Source organism: Platalea leucorodia (genome assembly GCF_965183815.1).
Source record: "Platalea leucorodia genome assembly, chromosome: 8".
Taxonomy (NCBI): domain Eukaryota; kingdom Metazoa; phylum Chordata; class Aves; order Pelecaniformes; family Threskiornithidae; genus Platalea; species Platalea leucorodia.
The window spans coordinates 26,863,851-26,875,074 of record NC_138830.1 but is presented as its reverse complement, the minus strand read 5'-3'; the positions used below and the strand labels follow the sequence as shown (position 1 = coordinate 26,875,074).

Below are 11,224 nucleotides of genomic sequence, written 5' to 3'. Positions count from 1 at the left end.
AGTCATATTTTTAAATAAAACCAGAAAGCAAACCTTGTAATTACAGAATCACATTTGAGTAATCCCTAATGTTGCCTTGCAAACCCTTCAGGTCTGTACTGTGAACAATCCTGTGGACAGCTGCTGAGGAAGCTTTGGGCACGGACAGCAGCTGCGTTCACTTCGGAGGGATGCTGCTCTTTGGGGTGACCATTGACCAGGACTTGAGACCTGTCCTGTGGCTTAACTCTTGGGACACCGCCCTTACCCCTGCCAGAGTCACTTTGCCTGGCTGGATGCCCAGCTTTATTCTGGCTCAACACCTCTTGAATAAGATATGCAGTTCTGTTCCCCCGACCCCGGGGCTCAGAAACACCACAGTAATGCAGGAGAATGTTCAGAGGACATAACAAGGACAATCGGACACTGAGCACGTGAAGAATGGGTACATGGAGTTGGCATCTTCGGACAGTTCAGAGGGAGTTCTGGGGGAGAGCTGTAAAATCATAAATGGTGCAGAGAAGATGACTAAAGAACAACTGTTCTGTATCTGCCATACGCTGGTTTCGCTTCCCCTCGTATTTACACTGTAAACAAATGAGCAAGTGAAAGAAGCTGTTCTTTGCACAGCGCGGCTAAGTCGTGGGGCTCGTTCCAAGAGGCCGGGTTGCCCACGAGACCTGTGAACGGAAGAAACGGCATTGGTTCCACCTTTGCCTCCGGAGTTACCTACTTCTCAAACTGAGACTGCCCAAATGTTCTGGAAAAATCACCGCTCTCCGTTTGCCCCCAGCTTCGGCTCTCGCCCGGACGCCCCCCGGCTCCGGTAGGGACGCAGCCGCGGACCGAGCGGCTCCGTGCTGCCCCGGCAGGGCTCTTCTCGCCTTTCATCGTGCGGGTCCCCCCGCTGCCGGGGCGCCCACACGCGTGTGCGGCGGCGGAGAGCCCCGCCGCAAGGCCGCGGAGGGCAGCGGGACTTCAGCGGGGCGGCACCCGGGCCCGCACCGCTTCCCACCCCCCGCGGGCCGCGGCCGCCGGGACGGGGCTCTCCGCCGAGCGCAGCCGAAGACCCGCGGCGGCTCCGGCCGGGCCCCGCTCGCCGCCCCCCGCCGGGCTCGGGCGGTGACAGGCGGCTCGCCCGGGACGTGCCCGCGCCCCGCCTGCCGCCTTACCGGGGCTGCCGCTCCGCGGAGGCGCAGGACGCCAGTAACGCCGCTCTCGCCCTGGCCGCAGCGCGGTGGGACGCGGCGACCTGGCCCCGGCCCCGGGCTGAGGCGGGCTCCGGGCTGGGTGGCGCCGGGAACGGGACGCTGAGGGGCGGGCGAGATGTGATGTCCCGTCCCGCCCCGCGCCTCGCCGAGGGGAGAGAACGGAACCGCCGCCCGCCAACACCCCCCCAAGATGGCGGCCAGGTGACGCTCTGGCGCTGCCCCGCTATAACTCTATGGCGGCGCGGCCCCCCTCGCCCGGGAGCGGAAGCGCTGTGCCCGGAAGCGGCGGGAGCGGCACGAGCCGGAAGGGAGCGTGGCGGCCGCTGGCAGGTGCGGTTACCACGGAGACCCGCGCGCGGGGCAGGGGGGTCCCGGGGCCGCCTCCCTCAGGGCGCCTCCGCCGGGCGGAGGGGGCTCGGCGGGCCCGGGCCCCGGCCCCAGCGGCGGGGCGGGCTGGGCTGGGCTGGGTGGAAGCGGGCGGCCGGTGCCGGGCACCGCTAGGCCGCCGCCCCTCAGCCTGCGGAGAGGAGCGTCGCAGCCCGGCGGCGGTGGCGGGGCCCCTCGGGCGGCCTGTGCGCTCCGCTGGCGTCGGCCCGTCAGCGGCCGCGCGGGCGGGGGGTGACGAGGAGCTTCAGGGGCCGCTCTCGGGGGTTAAACGCTCTTCACCGTTAACGGACGGACATCCCAATTTCAATTTTTTCTTTTTATTTTGAGTCATCAGCGTTGCCTGCGTTGCCGCTGTTCGGTTAGCCTGCCTTGCGTCGGGAGTGTAGCGCCACGGGTAAGGTTTTTGTGAAAGCGCGCTGGATGTTGACTGGTAGCGAGAACAAATTATTTCTAGTCAAGGCTCTTCAAGCCTGTGAATTAGGAGGGATCAGTTAAACGCCATGTTTTAGTTTCAGTATGCCTAGCACGGCAACAGGATACCCGTGCTTTAAGAGACGTGCTTACAGCAGCAGTCCAGGCGTTATCAGTGACCCTTTCCGTTCGCAGTACTCGGTTCACAGATACTTTGCTTCAGCGTCGTGGCCTTGATGCTGGGAGTTGGCGTCTTTGCCCGAGCAGCAGGTCTCTTTTCTTTTGCCCTTCCCTGAAGTGGAGCCTTTTACCTGCTTGCTACCGGGCAGACTTCACAGTGCGAGGCAGAGGTCGGTGCGCTCACGGTCTGCCAGGACCCGTGGCTGTGGGATGATTTATTCCTTTCTCTAAGGCAGGATGTGCAAGTTTCCAGAAGTCAGCTCTATTTTCAACGGAGTAATTGGAGGAAAAATGAGGAAGAGAAATACTTACAAAACAAATGAGGCTTGAAAAATCCACTTTACAGTGTTATAATTCAGATTGGTTTTTGCTTTGTTACCTTCCACAGAACACAGCTGGATCTCCTCATGTCATTTATGTTCATTTCCATGCCTCTTACCTCTTCTGTTCTCCATGGTGCATTTTTATTTTTCTTTGAGATACTGGACTTTCCTTTGTTTTATGGGTGTTATTATTCAGGGCGTGTAGATATTTCTAATCTGCAGGTTTTCAGTTGGCTAAACTGGTGTCGGGTGACAGATGTGTCCTTTTTTTTTTTACCGCTCCTATTTCATATAGAAGAAGGCCTTTATTACAGCCTTTCACAGAATGGGAAAACAGACATGAGAGAGTAGCATGGGAGTTTTAATCGTAAGAATGCAGTACAGTATATTCATTTACATGTTCCAAACTACTGGGTATGATTTGCAGTGAATAAGAAGGACCCGATTCTGGGAGGAACCACAAACCTTGTTTTTTCTGTTGCGCTTGGCAGAAGCGAAGGTTTCACTCCACAAATATTGACCGAGCTTCCTCCACTGCACACAGCGAGCGGTAGTTGTAACCGCTCCATGTCATGCGATGCCATCTGTCTGCTTCCCAGGTGCAGTGTGAAACAAATGTTGTGTGCACTTCATATATTATAGCAGGGCATTTCTGGTTTTATTCTGAAAGAAAGGACCTTGAGATACAGAAAGAGCAAAGGGTGAGTGATTGCTGGTGAACTTTTAGCTGGAGTAGTGTAAATTTTTAAAGGGAGTACAATGAGGTTGTTTTGTTTATCTCTCTTTATATATATACAGGCAGAGCTATAGCTGCAGATATATAATATGTGTGCAAAGACTATTTTTTACATTGAAATTGTCACGAAAAAGAGGCACAAGTTAGATCCTGACAGGTTGTCAGGTGTGATATACCTAGAATTCAAGTGGGCTGTTTTTCCATTTGGGGGGCGAATGGCAAATGAGTTATCCAGAAAAATAAGGATTAAGAAGTAAGAGAGTGCCTGGGTGTATATTCTACTCTCGTCAGAGAGAGGGGAAAAAAGCTTGAATTTTTGGAGACTGCATTGGAAAGCTGACAGGAGAATTCAAGTCTTCCATAAGCTTGAGAGTTGTGGGCAAGGAAATTCCACTCAGCTGTGTTATGGTGAATAGGTCAGAGAATATACAGGCATGAAAGTACACATGAAGGACGACAAAGAAATGCCCCCCCCCCCGCCCCATTTAATTTCTCGCAGTAAGTTGTATCATTTGAGTTTATCTTCATTATTTCGTTCATTTTTCAGTTTCTAAAGTTGGTGGTACTTAGTGCATCCAGGAAATGCTTGTTTCTTCATTCCCCAGCGAAGAAGTCGGCTGTACCCAGCAGAACCTGAAGGGCTGACTAGGGAACCTTAACCTCGCCTGGCTCTTCTGACATTGGTTAGTACACCAGATGATGTATGTGTGCGAATACAAAATGCAACTGTACCTCCCATAAAATGAAGAGTGGGTTGGTTTTCCACCTAATTTGAAACATGCGGTTTGTATTACCTCTTCTTAAAGCAAGTAGTATATGATGCGGGTGTCCCAGAACAGAAGCAAGTTTATTGGAAAGCATAAATGTAGAGGAAACTGGAATTGATTTAGGTTTCGTTGCAGCTCAGGAGTCAGATCTTAAAGTCCTTGTCTCTTTTCATGTTTTCATGGTATTGCTGATTTTGTAAGCCCAGGTGAGACTATGATTATCTCACAGATGCATTACATTAAATGGGCCACGGAATCATAAAATATGCTTTAATATATTTGGATATGTAAGATTCTGTATTTATAAAAAGAGACAATGCCAAACTAACATTTTTTCCTTCATCTTTTTTAGGCTTCTTCTATAAAATGGGAATACTTATTGCAGTTCTTGGAATCTGGTTCAGCTCTTCGCTTGTAAAAGGAGATTCTAAGGCTGTGACAACATCTCTAACTACAAAGTGGTCTTCAACTCCTTTATTACTTGAAACAAGGTAAGTGCATTGTGATTTTTCATTGACAGATCAGAATATGCTTAGATGATAAAGTGACATGTTCTCTTTTTCATTTGTTTTGTGGTGCTTTGGATTCTGGTCGTTACTAATTCATTGGCAGTAATAACACTTAGTTGAGCATCATCGTTCCTGTGCTTGGGGAGATGGGATGAATTTTTTAAAGGAGATAGTAGTAGTTTTTTGCGTGATAAATTCTTTCATTGTGCATTAGAACAAACATTAATAACAATGAATAATTCCATAGTGAGTATTTTTTGCCTTATGAAGTTTTACTCAAAGCAGAGGTTTAGCATGGTCTTGTAAGATTCCATAGTAAAAGATTTTTGACTTCAATGATGACTGTAGGTTTTGATACATATCTGTTGCTCGTGTATGTTTAGTTCAGTTAAGCTTGAGTTCAACTTTGTTCATGTGAGTTGCGCACTGATCATCTGAAGTGAACTGCTTTGTTAAGAGTTGTGCAAGTCAGCCTGGGGAGATTTCTTCTATGGTATTAAAGACTTTTTTTTTTTTTTTTTTAAAGACGCTATTTAAAAAGAAAAAAGAAAGCAAAATGCTGTCTTTTCACTGCCAGTCTGCTTAGCACTTTAGAAGTCCCCATCATTTCATTTTGTGGTATTCTAATTTGGAGATAGGACACTTAGATTTTTGTGTATGTGTGTGTGTGTTTAATTTTGTATCACTTAAGGGTGTTGCCACCTATGGAATTCTGCCTGTGTTACCGCAGACTGGTTCACATGAAAGTAGTTGAGCATTGATGGGTTTCATTCAGATGCGTATGGCTTTAGGTGGCAAGACAGGTGGGTCCTACGTGAAATTACTTCTTTGTAACCTTGTCTATAGAAGCTGAACTTTGAAGACTGAAAAATCCTTAAGCAGTAAAGTGCAAAGCTCAGGTGTTAATGCCAGGATTTTAGTACCCTGACAATGCAAGACATTTGCTGGGGAAAAGCTTACCCTAAAAGACTGTGAAATAGTAAGCAAATAATTAAAATAACGTGCCCAAGGCTTGATATATAACCTAACCATTATATTCAAAGACTTTGGGTAAGTAGGATTGTTCATCTCGGGCAAACTGCAGAATGATACAGCACTGCAGTGTAAAATCATTCCTGCTGTTCAATTTACTCAGCCCAGCACTGCAATTCATTACCCAACTGCTGAAGAAGTACTCATCACCTGAGGTCAGAGCAGGTTGAAATGAACACATAAGGTGTTGCGGCAGGCTCCAAATCTTGTGTTGTAGCATCCTCTAGCGTGTTACGAGTTTAGACATGATAAAGTATTTGTTGTTAGCCATGTTTAGAGAATTATTTTACTATCTAACGTTGTATACCTACCTAATCATATGCTTAATATACAGTGAATTACAACATTATGATTTGAAGCTGTGACTTCTTTTGCTCATTTAAAACCAACCAACCAGCCAAACCCCACCAAAGCCAGTAGTTCCAACAAACTACAGTTTGTTACAGCAAAGTAAACAAAAATGTATGTTTCTCATAAAAGAGAGCCAGCAAAGAAATGCATTGGGAGGATAGCTCCCAGCATGTACACTGCTGTCTGGCAGTGGTCTTTGAGTAACGTAGTATGCGTTTGTCCTGGCGTGCAACTATTATTTGTTTGCGTTTGTTTGGTTTTTAGCTTTCCTGGTCTGCTTTTTCTAGTAGCATACAGTTTTCTGATATAGGTAAACATATGGTAGGAGCTAACTTTCTGTAAAGCTTTATAAAGTATTAGAATTGTAACTTGAGAGAAAATTCATAGATCCAGCTAACTCTTCTCTTCTTACTCAGTGAATTTTTATCAGAAGAAGGTCAAGAAAAATTCTGGAATTTTGTTGAAGCCAGTCAAAATATTAAGACACCTGAACATGATGGTAAGTTTTCATAATCTTTTTCTTGATGATGACCAATAGTTACATGGTTGAAAAATAAACTAAAATGTTTTGTCTTCTGTTGTGTTAGTATTGTACGAGTCAAATGAGGACTGACTTCAGTAATGTTTTTACTGCTAAGCGCTCAAGGCTTTTGGTTATCTTTTTGACAAAAGCTGTAGTGGACAAGGCTGAAACATGTTTTACTTGCCAGTTTCTGTTTCAACCTGAAGTATAAAATATTATAAATGCTTTTTCTCTGTGTTTCCGTTTCTCAACTGAAATTAAATGGGGGCTTTTAACTGTTTCCTTCCTCCCCAAGTCTATGTTTGCATCCTCAGGAACGTATATAAGTGTACTCTCATGGATCTCTATTAAAGTTCACTCTCATCCATCTGTAGAACTGGCTGTAATGAAAATTGAGGAGGAATGGTCATGTGCATATGTACAATTAACGTCATGGGCTTCTGTTAGTATAAATCACAATTAAGATGAAAAGCCCCTCTTCAATAAGAGTATGATATAGAAAGATAACTACTTGTACTTTGACCTTGCAGGTAGCGATTATTCTTCTTACCAGGAAATGCTGAAAGTAGCCTGCCAGGGTCTGTCACCTTTGCAGCAGAATTTGTTGAAATTTTCCTTGTCTTTACGCTCTTATTCTGCAACAGTTCAAGCTTTCCAACAGGTTAGTACAGAAAATCCTCAAATGATTTGTAGAGCATTACCTAAGGCCCAGGAAGGAGGGAGCTGTGTACGGAGACATTTGAGAGTACAAAAAAATCCTGAACTGATTGAGTGCTTCAACATCTGAGCTGAAGAGCATATGTATATACTAATTTCACTGAGTGCCAAATTTGAGTCCATCTGTCTAGAGTAGACTAAAGAATTGGGATTTCAAAATGTCTGCGTATCTTTGATGGCTGCTGCACTAATAAATGTGTGAAGATTTTTATGAGGAAAATCCCTATGGCTCTGTTGGTACTTGTGATGCCGCTGCTGTTCCTGTTATTCAGTTGTGCTTACTTGAAGACAGTAATCCATTAATATATAGCTCTAATGATTAGAACCCATAATTGGAAGTTCGTTGTACTCTCTGTTCTTTTTCAAACTCGGGGTATCATATAGTTCATTGCAAGTTGTCTCACATTATAATGTGCTTTATTTAAGTAATACTACAAGACATCTTCCTTTTTCATCTGGAATCATTTTATCATTTGATGTTTAACAAATAGAGAGGTTTCTGACATGTAATGCAAAAAACCTCAACTAAAAACCCTACAATTGCAAGCCTCGCTTTTTGTACCTGGAACTAATATTACAGCTAATAGTAATAGACTGGAAAAATATTTATAATAAGTTAAGACTTAACGCTCAATTTTGCAAGTTTTACCTTGCATTTAAATTATGTAATAAACAGGGGAAAAAGTACTAGTTTAGAATTTAGGAAGTGGAAGAAGATGACTGATTGCTACAGAGCTATGCTGTTATCATTTGCACTTGTTCTAAGGGCAAACATTCAACCTCCTTTATTACAAATATTTTAACACAGATAGCAGCAGATGAACCTCCACCAAAGGGCTGTACCCTGTTTTTTGCTGTGCATGGGGAGAAGACATGTGAATTTGACTCTCTTGGAAACCTTTTACAGGCAGCTTCAGAAAGGTATTTGCTTAATTTCCTATCATTGGATTAGCTCTTAGAATTTAACCTAGTTAGACTGACTGCTGTAAAGAGACTGTAACAAACCAGTGGTTTCTACATTCTTCAGTGTTGATTTATACTGTCCATTGCTTGCACAGAAGTGGCAGTCTCTTATTTCTTATTAATGCAGATTGGAATGATTGTTTTCTTATCCCTTGCTCTTTGATATTCCGCTAGAAGGGGGAATGCTTTGAAAGTGCACGGGAAAAGTTGGAAACAATTTGTTGAAGGACAGTAGGAATTCTCAGGAATATGTAAAGCCTTTAGTAAGTAGGGAGAATAGAAAGAGCTGGGCTGCATATTAGAATGATAGTTAATATAACAGAGATCATTTCATGAATGGATTGAAGCACGCATAGATTCCCCCCCCCCCCCCCCCCCCCCATATAATTTTCTCAGCATTAACAAGGAAAACTATTACCACACAATCTATTTCAAATTCAGATTTCTTTACAGGAACAGAACTTGATTGTAACTTTTAGTAACAAAAAGAAACTATAAAATATAATACCTCTTTATAAAAAAAGAAAAAACCTTAAATTTCAGTTTTTCTTCATCTTGGTAGTTTTGGGTTTTGTAGGCATAAAGGGTTTTTTCGTCAACGTGCAGACATATGGCATCTATAGCTCACATGTTATTCTTCTGACTCGCTGGGAATAAATATTTCGTTGTATTTTAGACAAAATTTAAAAACAGAAGTTGAAAATAGTCGTCTTATTCACTTTCTTGTTTGTATACTAAGCCAAGGACAGGGTTCCCTTGAATTTGAGTTCCTGGAACATTTGCTCTGTTAGCCTTTTATTTTTTTTTTTATACAGAATTTATGAATCACCATCGGGGGGAAAAAAGAAAAGTTAATTGAAAATTTAAGGGAAGTGGTTAATTTTTGAAACGAGGATCATATTAGATTCAAAATAGCACCTAGCTACTTGTTTCATTTTCATATGTCTGTTTTTAACAAAGCTTTATCACCATGCATCAAGTGCTGCCAACCTTGATAATACGGGGGAATAGCTTGACATACGTATTCAGTGAGGACAGGAACAGTGTGTAAACGTGAGAAAAAGAAATTTTGCATCTTGCATTGAGTGAGGAAATGCTATGAATCACAGTGTAATAATCTTCAATGTTTACTCTTAGGCCAAAGCCATTTTTGTTCAAAGGGGACCACAAATACCCAGTGTCAAACCCTGGAAGTCCTGTCGTCATTCTTTATGCTGAGATTGGCTCAGAGGAATTCTACAGATACCATAAGAAGCTTGTTTTAAAGGCTGAGGCAGGAGAAATCACTTATGTCCTCAGACACTATATTGCTGTAAGTATATTTGTGCATTGTAACAGGTATTTGACATGGAAAGAGTAACTGGCCTGGGTTTTAAAAAAGAAAAATGGCCTAAGTTTGTTCCTTTAAATTGACATTTCCATAATATGTTGCTGCTTGATACTTATTTGGAATACTCAAAGTTTATTTTTTATTGTATGTTGTTGAGGAATTCAGAATATTTGAAATATCACGATTGTTTAAATAAGAGGATCATTTGATTTGACAAATGCAGAGTTAAACTGCAGATTTTGCTCTTCCTATAGTAGATTATAGGAAATAGATAGCCAGAACTTTCCACAGTCAGGCCACTGAGTTACTTGATATGAAAAGCAGGGATTAACCTTAAAGGTACCATTTTCAAATTAAAGGTATTGTTTCTGTAGCAATTTTATTACAGAACCACTTACCATTCCAACTGCAATTTATCCTGGTTTCCATCTCCCTCTGCTAAATTGCCCATAAGCACTGGATTAGTGTTTAACTCTACTTTTCAAAAGCTCTGAGAAATTTGAGTTGACTTTTTCCCTGAATATTGCTTAACGTTGCTAAAACCTGCAGTGTAACAGGTAGTAGCCAGACTTGAATGCAAAAAAAGCATCAGCTGGTTCACTTCTAGTGACATTTGCACTTTTGATAAAAAAAAGTCACACATTGCATACACCCCTTTCCTTTTAAAAAGTAATTTGTTTATCAGTGTTGGGAGGAGTAATTACATTCAAAATTAAGTGTATTACACAATAGATCTTGACGCAGTTGTGTGACTCCTGTATACTTCAAAATACTTTTAACAGTGATCGTGTTTGTTTCCCATTAAAATCAGAACTAGTTATGCGTCTCTCCTGAGTCACTGATTTATCCATTTTTTGTAATTCTCTGTTGTAACTCTTCAGTGAATGTCTCATTTTTGAATGTCACAGTTGAAGTTCCTTTCCCTCCTCTACCTGATTTGAAGACGTGAGTCTATCCTGCTCTACTTGACTTACACGCTGAATCCTGAAAACATTGTTTTGTGTTCCTTTTTGCTTTGTGTTTTTTGGTGTTTTTTTGGTTCATAGAGATATCTTTGCTCTCTGAACTTCAAAAAGTTTTGTTGAAATACAATGGGAAATATAATTATTACAGCACACTACTGCAGAATCACTCTGTATTTGTTTCTCACTTGTGTATTACCAGTTATGTCTGAAATGCGTACCAGCTTGAGATTTCTTAGCTTTGGGAAATGGCAGCTTTTAATTTGTACATCAAACTACGAGTGGCAATGTGGTACTGTTTGCTTTTCCTTACAGAATCCTGGCAAGGAAAAAGTCTACCTCTCTGGCTATGGTGTGGAACTGGCTATTAAAAGTACAGAATATAAGGCCAAGGATGATACACAGGTGAAAGGTGAATTATTATTTAAATATTTTAATGTGAACATTTTAATTTTGCAAAGGTAATTTTGTTTTTCTTTTAATATGAATGACTGTCTGGATTGCAGACATTCTTCTTTCTTCAGCCCTGAAATCACTTCTCTTCTTTTGGGATTATGTTCTTTATGAAGCGTATCTTTGCCATAGCACTTGTCTTCTGTCTTTGTGAAATGCTGGGCACAATGCAGTCATGACTCTCGATTAGATCTTAGTAATACCACTACTAATGCAACTGATTTTTTACCACCTAACCAGATTCTCTGCAGCTGTAAAGCAATTCCTCTACCTTAATTTGCCTTAGCCTATCCATCCTCAGAGCAGAATGTGTTTCCTGTTCTTGTTCTTTGGGAAAATAGAATTCTACATGATTTTTTTTGCCTTTGCTGCTTTCTTTAGAGCACTGAG

The 11,224-nt window shown here is 42.6% G+C and overlaps 1 protein-coding gene across 6 annotated transcripts in view; it reads left to right on the top strand.

Moving 5' to 3' along the window:
- The first annotated feature begins 1,337 nt into the window (after positions 1–1,337).
- Positions 1,338–11,224, top strand: part of UGGT1 (UDP-glucose glycoprotein glucosyltransferase 1) — a 50,132-nt gene continuing 40,245 nt past the window's right edge. For 4 of the 6 annotated variants that reach the window (XR_014229028.1, XR_014229029.1, XM_082320095.1 and 1 more), the window contains exons 1-8: positions 1,738–1,971; positions 3,775–3,910; positions 4,347–4,485; positions 6,303–6,385; positions 6,940–7,070; positions 7,935–8,047; positions 9,227–9,401; positions 10,697–10,793. Coding sequence is in view for 4 of the 6 variants with exons in the window: in XM_082320095.1 (XP_082176221.1) it covers positions 4,361–4,485; positions 6,303–6,385; positions 6,940–7,070; positions 7,935–8,047; positions 9,227–9,401; positions 10,697–10,793 (724 nt within the window). In the remaining 2 variants the exon portion in view is untranslated. Of the gene's footprint in view, positions 1,575–1,737; positions 1,972–3,774; positions 3,911–4,346; positions 4,486–6,302; positions 6,386–6,939; positions 7,071–7,934; positions 8,048–9,226; positions 9,402–10,696; positions 10,794–11,224 lie in introns of those variants that run through there. The other 2 variants (XM_082320096.1, XM_082320098.1) reach the window with 2 other exon arrangements.